A 15115-nucleotide genomic window follows, 5' to 3' on the forward strand; every position below is an offset into this window, starting at 1 on the left:
AGACATGCCCTCTCTGTGAGCATTCCTAGAAATGGACAGGGAGGACACTTGAATCAGGTTGGTGACATTTGACCTGGTAAAAGGTCAAAGCAGTTTCGAGTTTTGTCCCAATTTACCTTCATAATCGAGCCTGGTGGAACCAGCCTGATTGCTACGTTTCCCATTTGATTTAATTTCACTTCACATATCATGATATCTGAAGTGAAATAGAAAGGTGAACGCATAGATCAGGTTGGTTCCACTATGAAGTTGGTCCCTCTCTGTTCGGACGGCGTTCGGCAGTCGAAGTCACCGACCTTCTAGCCATCACAGATCCACTTTTCATTTTCTATTGGGTTTGTCTTGTCTTCCATCACATCTGGTTCCAATTCCATCAATTCCATGTTGTGTATTTAACCCTCTGTTCCCCCCCATGTCCTTGTCCGTAATTGTTTCTTGTAGTGCTTATGCAACGGTATGCTGGTATTTACCGGGTTTTGTATTGTATTGTATTGTATTGTATTGTATTGTATTGTATTGTATTGTATTGTATTGTATTGTATTGTATTGTATTGTATTGTATTTACCATTTATTTGTATTGTTCTGTTGACGGTGGTTTATGGATATTAAACGACACTGTTGTAAATCAGTTTTCGCTCTCCTGCGCCTGACTTCTCTGCCTCCAGTATGCACCTCATTACATATCTAGCTGTTCTGGTGGGAAAAAACTGCACTCTAGTAGTAAAGTTAGCAGGGCAAATTTAAATAAATGGCCCTAATGCTGCAAAAGAATGTAGTTCTAAAACCAAGAAAACAATATATAATCTGCCTGCTCCGTCTCCTGTAGATTGAAGAAACTCATTTGAATGGAATAATGTCGTAAAGAGGCTAAAAAAGAACTATTCACTATCTCAATGCCGGCCTCGTTGTAGACCTTGAACACCTTCTCGATGGCGTTGACGTACGCAGCCGTCCGCAGGTCCAGACCCAGGTTGTACTTACTGGCCGTACGCATGATTTGCTGCAGGGGGACAAAACACACAAACACTAGTTAGATACCAGTTACACTGGCAAAACCAGTCACACACATTGACACAAACATACACAGACACATGGTGGTGTGATTGAGAGGTGCCCCGGGCCAGGGCGGGGGCATTGTCATTATCACAGTCTGTCTCATAGAGAACATATGATTAAATTCTAGGATCTGACTCATCGGCACTAACCTCACCAACACACGCAGACACACACGCACACAGACACACACGTGTACGCACGCTCACACTCTTACCCTGGCAGATCTCTCCATGGTGTAGGCCAGCCCAGAGTGAACAATGTCCTTCTCAGAAGCACCCTGGAGTGGAGAGAGGAAGGAAAGATGTGTTACCAAACTGCCAACACACCACATCACTTCCATACCACATAGGTTGTGTGTGTGTGTGTGTGTGTGTGTGTGTGTGTGTGTGTGTGTGTGTGCTCACAGCGACTCTGGTCTGGAAGTCAGCAGTGGGAACAACAGGGATCGGTCCTCCCTGCTTTCCAAACTCTCCTGAATGGACACAGAGACAGCGAGGGATTGAGAGATAAATAGTTAGATGGCAATGTAGCAATGTAACATGATCATTGGCAACCATCGTATTTTCAAGTATATCCAGTCGATCAACATTCATCCCTGAAGTTTCATCTGGGTTCACTCACACATTTCAGATTAGTATCGTTTTCATTCAGTCAAAACCTGAACATCAGAAAGGCTCTGGCACGTCACCTTAATGTAACCTACGTTATGTACGGGAGTGGCCAGCGGAAATATCACCAGTTACACTTCTTTCACGGTCTTCTTTTCAGTTGTCCTTACAACTCTGAAAACACAGAGACAATTTCCAAGAGGGGACACAGTACTGTATCTCCTGCTACACCGAGGTTGTTAAAGGAAGAGGAAAAGTCTTCAGAACTGAACGAACACAGATCCTCTACAGACAGAGAGACGAGATCAGAAAGCGGACACACAGCTCCAGAGTGAGTACAGATGAAAGACTTCCAATATTAGTCAAGGAAATACAGGGCCCTGCTCCTAATATTTAACCTGGCTATTTTGTGAAAGAGAATATGTTGTTAATGAGTGACCTAGATAATAAATACATTAACATCTTTATTACAGGTGGTAGTAAACAAAGAGTCAAAGGAAATCTAGTCGCCACATCTAGAAATGGCAGAGGTAAAACAACTGAACAATTTGCCCCCCCTCATCCCCTACCCTGAGGGGATGACAGATAAAAAGGAAAATAAAATATATAAAAAAAAAGTTTTGCATGAAAATCCAGAGACTTTATATCGTGATGAAAGAAAAAATGCTCCATGCGACCTCATTTTCTACACAACAAATGGTCCTACATGGGAAGAGGAAATACTGAAACACTATCCTGAGGGAAAACGGTGGGATAAAAGATCTAAGGAATATTTCAAACAACTGAAAACGAAGGCAGGCACTATAAATGTGTATTATACTACTGGGATAATCATGGTGCAGGATAATAGTGAGACGTTAATGATATTCCCAAATGATTTCCCAGCCTTGAGCGAGAGAGTGAGCAAGAGTGTCGAGAGCAAGCGTGTCGAGGCGAGTGAGCGTGTCTTGAAGAAAACGGCAGAGCTAGGCATTGAGGAAAGAGGAGAGCAGAGGAAAAGAGAGAGCGAGGACATAAAAGAGGAAGACATAAAAGAGGAAGACATAAAAGAGGAAGACATAAAAGAGGAAGACATAAAAGAGGAAGACATAAAAGAGGAAGACATAAAACAGGAAGACATAAAGGGTGAAATAAAGGAAGAGGTTGAAGAAGGAAAAGGGAAGCACTGAACATTCCAGGGCAGATCAGAAGAGAAACATTATTTTACGGGATGTATAATCTGATGAACAATTATTAAAAAGCCTGCTGTTCCTCTCACCTTATTATTTGAATGTTGTATCTTTTACCTTTTAATGTGTGTTTTTTATTGAGCTTGTATGAAAAATGCATTCATAAGTGCTCACCATCATCATTATCTTGCTTTGGTTATAGTTTATCACTTTCCCAATGATAAAGGTGCTTAAAGCAAAAAGGTGGTGGTGCCTGTGAATTTCCCCAGCAATATGTGTTTCATATTGTTTCAAAACGTGTGTTCTAAAATGTATCAAGATTTTTGAAATGCAATTCTAATAAAGTGTGATTTAACAAGTGTCAGGACGTACTACATATACAGTACCCTGCCCCCATATCCCAATTTTTGCCACCTGTAAGTGAGAAACCTACATGCCAAGTACTGACCGTGTATTGTGTTCCCTGTGGTTAAAGAACAGAGCAGAAGCGCTGAACTCTGTTCAGAACTCAGACCTACAGGTTATGGAACATTTGCTCTTTTAGTATTTCTGCAGTATGTTTCCTCAAGGAGAAGGCTTCCCACTTCTATGTCAAAGATAATGCAACAAAAACACTTTAGTGAATACTACAGTAATGTCCCCAAAAACACAACAGTAAACACTACAGGATACTACAGTCCGCAAAAACACTACAGTAATTACTATAGTGTATATATACACACACTACTCTTTTTTACACAGCATTTATACTATAGTATACTGCAGTAAATACTACCGTATTCACTGTAGTGTTTCTGCAGACTGCAGTCCACAAAAAACACTATGGTGAAATGGAGAACAGAGAAAAATGAGTGTCCCCCTGCCTGAGAGGTGAGTCCCTGGATTACTCTTTTCCAGTCGCTAGTGAAAGTCTACACACACCTTGCACTGTCTGCACTGTCTGCACTGTCCTGCCTGAAGGAATTATCTGTGTAGGTCACACTACTTCTCAAAAGCGCGTCACCTGTTTTTCCAAACAGTGAGTGTCGAAGGGGCACTGGCACTCTGGATCAGATCAAATGGTGGTTGTCACATGCCGAAAAAACAGACTTTAGAGTGAAACGTTTACTTACAAGCCGGGAAACCATTTCATTAAAGAGTGACTGTCCCTGTAAAGCAAGTAACTCTTTGAAAACAGCTTATGTGGCATCGAGTCTTTTGACTACAAAGGGGCCTCCTGAGTGGCGCAGTGGTGTAAGACACTGCATTACAGTGCTATAGGTGTCACTACAGACCCGGGTTCGATCCCGGGCTGTCAAAGCCGGCCACGACCAGGAGACCCATGATGCAGCGCACAATCGGCCCAGTGTCGTCCATGTTAGGGGTGGATTTGGCCAGCCTAAATGTTCTTCTCCCATTGCCCTCTAGCGAATCTTTGTGGCGGGCACATGCACACTGACTGGGGTTGCCAGTTGTACGGTGTGGCGCTTGACCTTTGACTCTCCCGAGTCCGTAAGGGAGTTGCAGCAATGAAACAAGACTGTAACTACCAATTGGCGGTAAAAATGTAAATGGAAACATTTTTGTCATAAAGTCAGTCCCGTCTAAAACTGAGTTAAATTAAAGTTGGGTTTGGATTACAATTATGTCAACAAATCATGCCCCCTTTGGACAAGCTCCACCTGCAAATCACCCCTCCGCCCACTTGGCTTCCCTTCATTGAAAGGCGCTCTATTGTTTCATAGCCCATAAAACATTCAAAGGATCACGGGCCCGATACAGATTGACCATTCGTCCACAGCCAAAGTTCTATGGTTGACATGCTCTGCTGAAGGACCCCAGTTAGTATGCAGAATAGGTGCTTGGAGTTCGTCTCCCAATTATGCAGCAGTAACGCTAGCTTGGTCTGCAACGACCGGTAGTGGTCAGTATAACCAGAGATACTGAAATATAATGACTTCTGGTATAACTTAGCTAATGCCGTTAAATAACGTTATTGCTGGTTATGGAGGTAACCATATTATTTTATAAAGTGAGGCAGGCTAGCTAATGTTAGCCTACAAGGCAGATTTGCAAGTTAGTTCGTAGCTCACACAAGTGTTTTCTTTATCGTTTACTGCAAAACAAAATAATGGATTCAGTTAATGGTAGTTAACTTATGTCTGAGTCTGACTGATACAGTGAACTAGGAGCAACAACCCGTAATGGTGTCACCAGCCTGAATCTGATCCAATCTGGAGCTACAGTCAGTCTACATCTGTAAAGCATAGACTTAGGGTGTAATTTGTTACCACACCTATAAAGTCAGAATCGTCTATAGCTTAAAAATGTATGATAACAACAACATTTTCGTTTTGGTCCTAAATAAAGGTTAGGCATTAGGTTAGCAGTGTGTTTTAAGATTAGGGTTAGGTTTAAAATCACATTTTAATCTGGCATAGGCATCCCGCTAGTGGGACACCTGTCAACAAATTCCTGTGAAATTGGAGGGCGCGCAATTCAAATAAATAATCATAACAATTATGGATATTAAACATTTGGTACATACAAGTATCTTATATCTGTTAATTAAAAGCTTAAATTCTTGTTAATCTAACTGCATCGTCTGATTTACAATAGGATGTACAGTGAAAGCATACCATGCGATTGTTTGAGGATGGCACCCCACATCAACATATTTTTTCAACCAGCACAGGCTTCATAAAATCACAAATAGCAATTAAATAATCACTTACTACTTGAAAATCTTCCTCTGTTTGCAATCCAAAAGGGTCCCAGCTACAACATGCATGGTCGTTTTGTTATATAAAATCCTTCTTTATATCCCTAAAAAGTTAGTTTAGTTGGGGCCATTGATTTGAGTAATCAACTCGTTCAACATGCAGACAAAAGAATCCAAAAAGCTACCGCTAAACTTTGTTAAAACAAATAAAACAAAGTTTCTATTTAAGCCTCAGGTACCTTACAATGTAACCAAACTATAATATTTCATACAGAAAGAAGTATGTTCAATAGAAAAGTAAAATTAGCAAGTGCACGTCCTCTTCGTCGCGCGCCCACAGACTGATTTCCTACTGTGATTCCCGGTTCCAAAACTCCAAATTCTTCCTTGTTTGGGAAGAAACAAGCCTGAAACCTTGAACAAAGACTTGACATCTAGTGGAAGCCATAAAAATTGCAATCTGGGAGCCGGGTTTAACATTGTTCCTGTAGGTTGTAATGGAAGAGCATGGGATCTCAAAGCCACAAAAAATTCTGGTTGGTTTTTCTTTGAATTTTCTCCTACCATATCAATTGTGTTATAGTCTCATGCATTATTTTAACATTTCTACAAACTTCAAAGTGTTTTCTATCCAATGCTACCAATTATATGCATATCCTGGCTTCTGAGCCTGAGTAACAGGCAGTTTATTTTGGGCACGTCAGTCAGACAGGAAGTGGAGAAAATAGGGGCCTATCCCTAATTAAGAAGAGTAATTGTAGAAATAGGCAGGCTTTATGACTTTGTGGCTAAGGTAACTAGTGACGACCTAGAATTAGCTTGACCCTAGTTACTGCCCTGATTACACAGGTGGCTTCATCAACAACGGTAATGTATGTTATGCCCGGTTTGATAAACTAGTAGGTTAATTACACAGCCTAACAGATACAAGCAGTAGTCATTTTGGTTGTGAAGTGCATTATCAAAAAGCTTTGTCCTTTCTTTATAACAAAATGCAGTTCATCACTTGGCTGTCTAGTATATCACCCTGTCACAGTCAACCCCATCTCATAAGATGAGGAAGTACATTGTTTATGAGTATTGCCTGCTGCAGTTGTTCGAGATGTCCAGTTTTCAGCCTAACATGCAACATAGAGAAGACCAGCAAGTGAACCCTCAGCATCACGCAGACATGCCTTCGCTGTGAGCATTCCTATAAATGGACAGGGAGGACACTTGAATCAGGTTGGTGACATTTGACCTGGTCATAGGTCAAAACAGTTTCGAGTTTTGTTCCAATTTACCTTCATAATTGTTATGAGAATTTTGTTCTCAATGTTCTTAAACTGTACTTAAATTAAACTACTCAGTCTGCAACCCAGAGTTTGTAAGATTTTGGTTGAATGAAACAGCTTACAATAGTCAACATTTTTATACACGAGAGCTCTAACATCATACAATGGTTATATACCTCATATTTGGTCATAACTGCCCCCCCTCTTCTCCTAACACTGTCAATACTATTTACCAGTCTTCTCCTACACATACATTGCTTATCATATCCTGCAACATGTTACATCATCTACTGCAAGCCTAATGGTTTTTCCCCTCCCTGGTTGGGGAGGCCTCTTTTCCTGTTATCAGTTTCACAGTGGTCACAAGTTGTCTGTTGATAGTTCCTCTTTTCCTATGCACACACACACTGTCTCGACTACATTGCTAAATAGTAAAGTCTTAACTTATCCAAAGCACACACATTAAAGAATTCTAGTCGTATGATTACAAATACATTTCCCTCCACTATACAGTGACAGGGTGGAATACATTTAGTCATTATCTTAACATCCCCTTAAACATATAAATCATATACATTTCTATATCAATAATCTAGCCTGGTCTAACCAGCCTGATTGTTACGTTTCCCATTTCATTTCACTTCAGATATGGGGATAGGTGGTGAACACATAGATCAGATTAGTTCCACCAGGCTAATCATAAACACCATTGATAATGTAATCAGTGCTCTGTGTGTGTGTTTGTTTGTGCGTGAACGACCAGTATCTTTGATCAGGGGCCAGAAGCTTATCTACACTGCCATGCCCATCAATAGGGCGCTGGCAAAGACCTTACCTCCAGTCTCACCTCTGGCCTACTCACAATGGTCGTCAATGGGGAGACCAGAATTAGGTAGGTTTAGTCTGACCTGTTCAAACTTCAACATTGTATATGTTTGTTTGTCAGATATCACCTATCCTAACTGTCATTGGTAATAGAACAGTGACTGTGTACTGTTTGTGTTCACAAATGCATCTCCGGAGCCAGCACTTGGAGACTTGCAAGATGGAGTCCAGACTGACAGACAGGCTTGATATTGATGTCTCTAAATGGAGCGAGACCTGGCACTAGTCAACAACATAGTACTAGACAAAACTATTTTAAATGTTTTATTATTGAATTGAATGGTATTAGTCAAAATGGAGAGAGAGAAACCTTGTGTATTCTGCACCAGGGTCAGGGAACTCCTGTTGTATACAGGACACCAGGGTCAGGGAACTCCTGTTGTATACAGGACACCAGGGTCAGGGAACTCCTGTTGTATACAGGACACCAGGGTCAGGGAACTCCTGCTGTATACAGGACACCAGGGTCAGGGAACTCCTGTTGTATACGGGACACCAGGGTCAGGGAACTCCTGTTGTATACGGGACACCAGGGTCAGGGAACTCCTGTTGTATACGGGACACCAGGGTCAGGGAACTCCTGTTGTATACAGGACACCAGGGTCAGGGAACTCCTGTTGTATACGGGACACCAGCGTCAGGGAACTCCTGTTGTAGCAGTGTGAAGCGCAATTGAGTTTGCATCATCTGTGGATCTGTTGGGGCGGTATGCGAATTAGGGTGGGTACATGGTGTCAAGGATGATGGTGTTAATTTGTGCCATGACCAGCCTTGTAAAACACTTCATGATTACAGATGTGACTGCTACGGGGATGATAGTCATTCAGGCAGATCGTCAATGATCTTGAGTGGCAGGCTTGTCGCATTCAGATTCATCCTCCCACGGGCCATTCCCAGAGGGCCATGGCTACTGGGTGAGGATGGCAAATCTCTGCGTACGCTTGGGTCAGAAGATCCCTGCGTAACGGTGGTTACCAGGACTGGTTGTAAAGCATGAAAGTGATCTCTGCTAAACAGGGCACCTCTGGTCATCGAGGGGCTCGAAGATGAGGGATAAGCCTGTTACATCACTCTGCTAAGAGTCAGGGGTACCAGGCAGAGGGGAGAGAGAAAGCGTAGGGCATCACCCTTAACTCTACCTACTGTACGTGTACATACTACCTCAACTAACCGGTGCCCCCACACATTGACTCTGTACCGGCACCCCCCTGTATATATTGTTATTGTTTTACTGCTGCTCTTTCATTACTTGTTTCTTTTATTCTTATCTTTAAAAAAAACTGCACTGTTGGTTAGGGGCACGTAAGTAGACAGTACAACAGTACCTGTTGTACTCGGCACATGATTAATAAAATGTTATTTTACAGTGCCTTGCGAAAGTATTCGGCCCCCTTGAACTTTGCTACCTTTTGCCACATTTCAGGCTTCAAACATAAAGATATAAAACTGTATTTGTTTGTGAAGAATCAACAACAAGTGGGACACAATCATGTAGTGGAACGACATTTATTGGATATTTCAAACTTTTTTAACAAATCAAAAAGTGAAAAATTGGGCGTGCAAAATTATTCAGCCCCTTTACTTTCAGTGCAACAAACTCTCTCCAGAAGTTCAATGAGGATCTCTGAATGATCCAATGTTGACCTAAATGACTAATGATGATAAATACAATCCACCTGTGTGTAATCAAGTCTCCGTATAAATGCACCTGCACTGTGATAGTCTCAGAGGTCCGTTAAAAGCGCAGAGAGCATCATGAAGAACAAGGAACACACCAGGCAGGTCCGAGATACTGTTGTGAAGAAGTTTAAAGCCGGATTTGGATACAAAAAGATTTCCCAAGCTTTAAACATCCCAAGGAGCACTGTGCAAGTGATAATATTGAAATGGAAGGAGTATCAGACCACTGCAAATCTACCAAGACCTGGCCGTCTCTCTAAACTTTCAGCTCATACAAGGAGAAGACTGATCAGAGATGCAGCCAAGAGGCCCATGATCACTCTGGATGAACTGCAGAGATCTACAGCTTAGGTGGGAGACTCTGTCCATAGGACAACAATCAGTCGTATATTGCACAAATCTGGCCTTTATGGAAGAGTGGCAAGAAGAAAGCCATTTCTTAAAGATATCCATAAAAAGTGTTGTTTAAAGTTTGCCACAAGCCACCTGGGAGACACACCAAACATGTGGAAGAAGGTGCTCTGGTCAGATGAAACCAAAATTGAACTTTTTGGCAACAATGCAAAACGTTATGTTTGGCGTAAAAGCAACACAGCTGAACACATCATCCCCACTGTCAAACATGGTGGTGGCAGCATCATGGTTTGGGCCTGCTTTTCTTCAGCAGGGACAGGGAAGATGGTTAAAATTGATGGGAAGATGGATGGAGCCAAATACAGGACCATTCTGGAAGAAAACCTGATGGAGTCTGCAAAAGACTTGAGACTGGGACGGAGATTTGTCTTCCAACAAGACAATGATCCAAAACATAAAGCAAAATCTACAATGGAATGGTTCAAAAATAAACATATCCAGGTGTTAGAATGGCCAAGTCAAAGTCCAGACCTGAATCCAATCGAGAATCTGTGGAAAGAACTGAAAACTGCTGTTCACAAATGCTCTCCATCCAACCTCACTGAGCTCGAGCTGTTTTGCAAGGAGGAATGGGAAAAAATGTCAGTCTCTCGATGTGCAAAACTGATAGAGACTCTGATACTCCAAGCGACTTACAGCTGTAATCGCAGCAAAAGGTGGCGCTACAAAGTATTAACTTAAGGGGGCTGAATAATTTTGCACGCCCAATTTTTCAGTTTTTGATTTGTTAAAAAAGTTTGAAATATCCAATAAATGTCGTTCCACTTCATGATTGTGTCCCACTTGTTGTTGATTCTTCACAAAAAAATACAGTTTTATATCTTTATGTTTGAAGCCTGAAATGTGGCAAAAGGTCGCAAAGTTCAAGGGGGCCGAATACTTTCGCAAGGCACTGTATTTGACAGGGTGTGCCAGCGCTTCCATCCCTACTGGTGCGTTTATCACTGTGTAGGGATGGAGTCTCCAAAAACATTCATAGAGTTGACGCTTCAAACAATTTGTCTCTTGATTCAGTCTGGATAGATGCAGAGAGCAGGCTCTCAGAAGTTGGTAATGTGCCAGCGCACGCGAGTCATTCCCACTGCTAGGGGAGCAGAGAGTGTGTCCCAGTTAACTGCCCGAGGCCTATGAGCATAGTGTTTCTTGCAAAGCATGCTTGATTCTCTTGGACCTCGCCCCTAGAAAGTGGCCACAGGCATTGGCTATTCTGTGTCACCGAACAGGGCTTTGCAGGAGAGAGCGGCCAACGGAATGGTGTAATCCATCAACCGGTGTAGGTAGAAGTAAGAAGGAAACATGCTGGTTGCATAGATGGGTAACACTTCATTTGGATAGTCCATCTGTAGATGTTCTACAGACTCTCCGTAACATTTCAACTAACTATCCACTAACCTTAGCTCTAAATCCTAACATTAACCCTTATCCTAACCCTAAATGTAATCCTTGCTCTTACGCTAACCTTAAGGGGAGAGAGTTTTAACTTGGATGGCACAAAAACTACCGAATGTTAGGTGAACTGGGCCAGAGAGTCAAACTAGCAGTGTGGCAGGCCGCTAGAGCGTTATGCTTAGGTTAGCAGCAGTGTTGACTGGACACTTGAACTTGTGGCGAAATCCTGCACGGAGCCTTCACCGTGCACTGCCACTTTAAGAGCGCATCAGCAGTAAGGAAGGAGGAAATAAAGACTCTCTTTGGGGAGGAGCTCTTGGTTGGCGCGACAGTTTGATTGTGTGTGCTATGCTGCAGAAGTTTGTTTTATTTTCAGCGTGTGTAGTTAATAAAGTATTTAACTCAATCATCGGTGTGACAGCTCTAGGTCGTGGTTGTTATCGTATGGGACCGCGCCAGTTATGGATCGCATGGATTAGTAGCAACATTGTTGCGAAGTTTTGACATACAAACCAACAAACCGTCGGACTGTCAGACAGTACACCAGCAAGCCTGAAGAGCACAGCTAAGATCTCTCTTGTTCTCTTTCTCTCTTTCTCTTACCGCTATCTTCCAGTGCTTTACCCTGCAACAGACTTTCTATTTTTCAAATGCACTTCCCATTGAAGTTCATTAGAGCTGGACTATTATTGCTCTGCCAGAAGTATTTGGGTGGACATTTTAGTTAAAAAGGAGGTTGTTTGCAAGTTGTGTATTGTTATTTGAACTGTATTGAGGTGGGGTGTACTAATGACATGTGGCCGAGAAGATTGTGGACATTTTTCCTCGTGGAGTGCAATGTAATCATGTGGTTAGAGCGTTGGACTAGTTAACTGTAAGGTTGCAAGATTGGATCCCCCGAGCTGACAAGGTGAAAATCTGTCGTTCTGCCTCTGAACAAGGCAGTTAACCCACCGTTCCTAGGCCGTCATTGAAAATAAGAATGTGTTCTTAACTGACTTGCCTAGTTAAATAAAAGGTATAAAAAATTTAAAAAATCGGCAAAATCAGCACCCAAAAATACCGATTAACAATTGTTATGAAAACTTGAAATCGGCCCTAATTTATCGGCCATTCCGATTAATCAGTCGACCTCTAGTTCATAGACACAACAAAGGCTTTTACGAGGAGCCTGCCTGTTACTCGAATGCAGTAGAAGCCAAGATAAGTTGCTAGTTAGCATTAAACTTCTTATAAAAAAACAATCAATCAATCATAATCACGAGTTATAACTACTAATCCAGGTTAGCAGGCAATATTAACCAGGTGAAATTGTGTCATTTCTCTTGCGTTCATTGCACGCAGAGTCAGGGTATATGCAACAGTTTGGTCAGCCTGGCTCATTGCGAACTAATTTGCCAGAATTTTACATAATTATGACATAACATTGAAGGTTGTGCAATGTAACAACAATATTTAGACTTGGGGATGCCACCCGAACGGTTCCGTATTTCACTGAAATAATAAACGTTTTGTTTTCGAAATGATAGTTTCCGGATTCGACCATATTAATGACCAAAGGCTCGTATTTCTGTGTGTTGTGTTATAATTAAGTCTGATTTGATAGAGCAGTCTGACTGAGCAGCAGCAGGCTCGTAACCATTCATTCAAACAGCACTTTTGTGCGTTTTGCCAGCAGCTCTTCGCAAGAACAGCGCTGTTTATGACTTCAAGCTTATCAGCCTAATGGCTGGTGTAACCGATGGGAAATGGCTAGCTAGTTCGCTGGGTGTGCGCTAATAGCATTTCAAACGTAACTCGCTCTGAGACTTGGAGTAGTTATTCCCCTTGCTATGCAAGGGCCGTGACTTTTGTGGAGCGATGGGTAACACTGCTTCGAGGGTGGCTGTTGTCGATGTGTTCCTGATTCGAGCCCAGGTAGGGGCAGGGAGAGGGACGGAAGCTATACTGTTACACTGGCAATACTATAGTGCCTATAGGAACATCCAATAGTCAAAGGTATATGAAATACAAATGGTATAGAGATAAATAGTCCTAACTATATTAACTACAACCTAAAACCTCTTACCTTGGAATATTGAAGTCTCATGTTAAAAGGAACCACAAACTTTCATATGTTCTCAGCAAGGAACTTAAACTTGAGCTTTTTTTACATGGCACATATTGCACTTTTACTTTCTTCTCCAACACTTTGTTTTTGCATTATCTAAACCAAATTGAACATGTTTCATTATTTATTTGAGGCTAAATTGATTTTATTGATGTATTATATTAAGTTAAAATAAGTGTTCATTCAGTATTGTTGTAATTGTCATTATTACAACAAAAACAATTGGCCGATTTTAATCGGTATCGGCTTTTTTGGTCCTCCAATTATCGGTATCGGCGTTGAAAAATCGTTATCGGTCGACCTCTTCTATGAACACCCCCCACATTCATACCCTCTGCAGTCCTCCACTGGAAGATAGTACATATGACTGCAAATCCTCTGCTGATGACTGGGTTCTTTCTTGTATGAAGTTCTGTTCAATTGCTCTGCTATTATTATTATTATTATTATTATTATTATTATTATTATTATTATTATTATTATTATTATTATTGTATGAGGTATTCTTGGTGGGGTTACCCCTGTGCTGTGATGTGGGTTTTATAGGGTGTGTATTCTCTTTTCTCTCCACTGGCTATCTGGTAAACAGGCTACACTCTAGGCAGTCTCTTCTGCTGATGTGTGTGGGTCTGGTAGTGGTACTCTCTCTATTCTACTCTTTTCCTTTCGGCATGGTTAATACCTGCCCGGCGCCTGAACAAAAGCTTTATCTTTACCCCTGTCTAATAAATACTGCTACCAACTATTTAGGAGGACGGGAGACCCGCGGTAAACATTTTAATAAAGGCATTTATAGTAAAATATAATTAGTAATGGGAATGAGAAGGCTACTTACGCCATGTTGGGAAGGGATCACAGCAGTGATTTGAATGAGGGTATGAAGCATGAGTTAAGGTGTTCAGAGGCTTGACTTCAGTGCAGGACCTGGGTTGAGATGTTCAGAGGATTCAGTGCAGGACAAGCTCATCATGGATGGATAGTGTTGGAGAAGAACTCAACTCTTCCAATGAGTACAGGATTTGACTGGAAAGACCAAAAAAAACAACTTAAAACACAGACAAAAGAGCTAAGAATGGGTTAGTCAAAGCAAGAATTACAATCACATTTATGTGGAATAATGTGATTGTTATTAAAACTACATGCAGTAATGAGAGAATTGACAGGGCTACTCAGTGTGTCACGCCCTGACCTTAGAGACTTTTTAGGTCTCTATTTGGTTTGGTGAGGGTGTGATTTGGGTGGGCATTCTATCTTCTATGTTTTTGTATTTCTATGTTTTGGCCGGGTATGTTTCTCAATCGTTGTCTCTGATTGGGAATCATACTTATGCAGCATTTTCCCCTTTTGTCATTGTGGGAAGTTGTCTTTGTTAGGGGCACTGTAGCCCTTGTAAGCTTCACGTTCATTTTTGTTGTTTCTTGTTTTGTTGGCGACATTTTACTAAATAAAAGAAAATGTACGCTCACCACGCTGCACCTTGGTCTTCCTTGAACGACGGCCGTGACACAGTGCTTGGAGAGGAAATATTCAGTGAGCCAGTGAATGAGAGGGCACATGAGACATGGCTTCAGTTCAGTACAGACTTGACACTGGAAGTGGAGTAGTCATCTCCTCTTAAATCAGGGAACAGGAGGGCATTTCGCTGTAAATAGCAGATACTGTACGTTCCATTACAACAGTGTCATCATAGGTTTGGGCAACAAGTTTCTCCATTAAGTTCAACTCCGACAAAGTCAAACACAGACTGCGCATCTTGCCCACTTGACACATCAAAGTAGCCCAAGAAAAGTTCATGAATAAAGCCCGGATCATCCGCATACCTGACAAC

At 41.7% G+C, this 15115-nt stretch overlaps 2 protein-coding genes and 1 long non-coding RNA gene across 3 annotated transcripts in view; 2 read left to right on the forward strand and 1 right to left on the reverse strand.

The window, feature by feature from the left end:
* Positions 1 to 541: 541 nt before the first annotated feature.
* On the reverse strand, positions 542 to 14167 carry LOC139376609 (glutamate dehydrogenase 1, mitochondrial-like). The gene is made up of 4 exons (XM_071119385.1): positions 14123 to 14167; positions 1462 to 1529; positions 1272 to 1334; positions 542 to 1001 (listed from the first exon to the last, which is right to left on the reverse strand). Exons 3-4 carry the CDS (start codon positions 1287 to 1289, stop codon positions 780 to 782), a joined length of 240 nt encoding a protein of 79 aa, XP_070975486.1. The 5' UTR covers positions 1290 to 1334; positions 1462 to 1529; positions 14123 to 14167; the 3' UTR covers positions 542 to 779.
* LOC139376610 (uncharacterized) lies at positions 1583 to 3195 on the forward strand. The gene is made up of 2 exons (XR_011627946.1): positions 1583 to 1996; positions 2139 to 3195. It is a non-coding gene; the product is annotated as an uncharacterized lncRNA (long non-coding RNA).
* The window catches only part of LOC139376608 (melanopsin-A-like), a 45805-nt gene continuing 37258 nt past the window's right edge, over positions 6569 to 15115 (forward strand). The window contains exon 1 of the mRNA XM_071119384.1: positions 6569 to 6759. The gene's annotated coding sequence lies outside the window, so the exon portion shown is untranslated. The remainder of the gene's footprint in view (positions 6760 to 15115) is intronic.

The sequence above is a fragment of the Oncorhynchus clarkii genome, chromosome 20, assembly GCF_045791955.1.
Source record: "Oncorhynchus clarkii lewisi isolate Uvic-CL-2024 chromosome 20, UVic_Ocla_1.0, whole genome shotgun sequence".
NCBI classification, from domain to species: domain Eukaryota; kingdom Metazoa; phylum Chordata; class Actinopteri; order Salmoniformes; family Salmonidae; genus Oncorhynchus; species Oncorhynchus clarkii.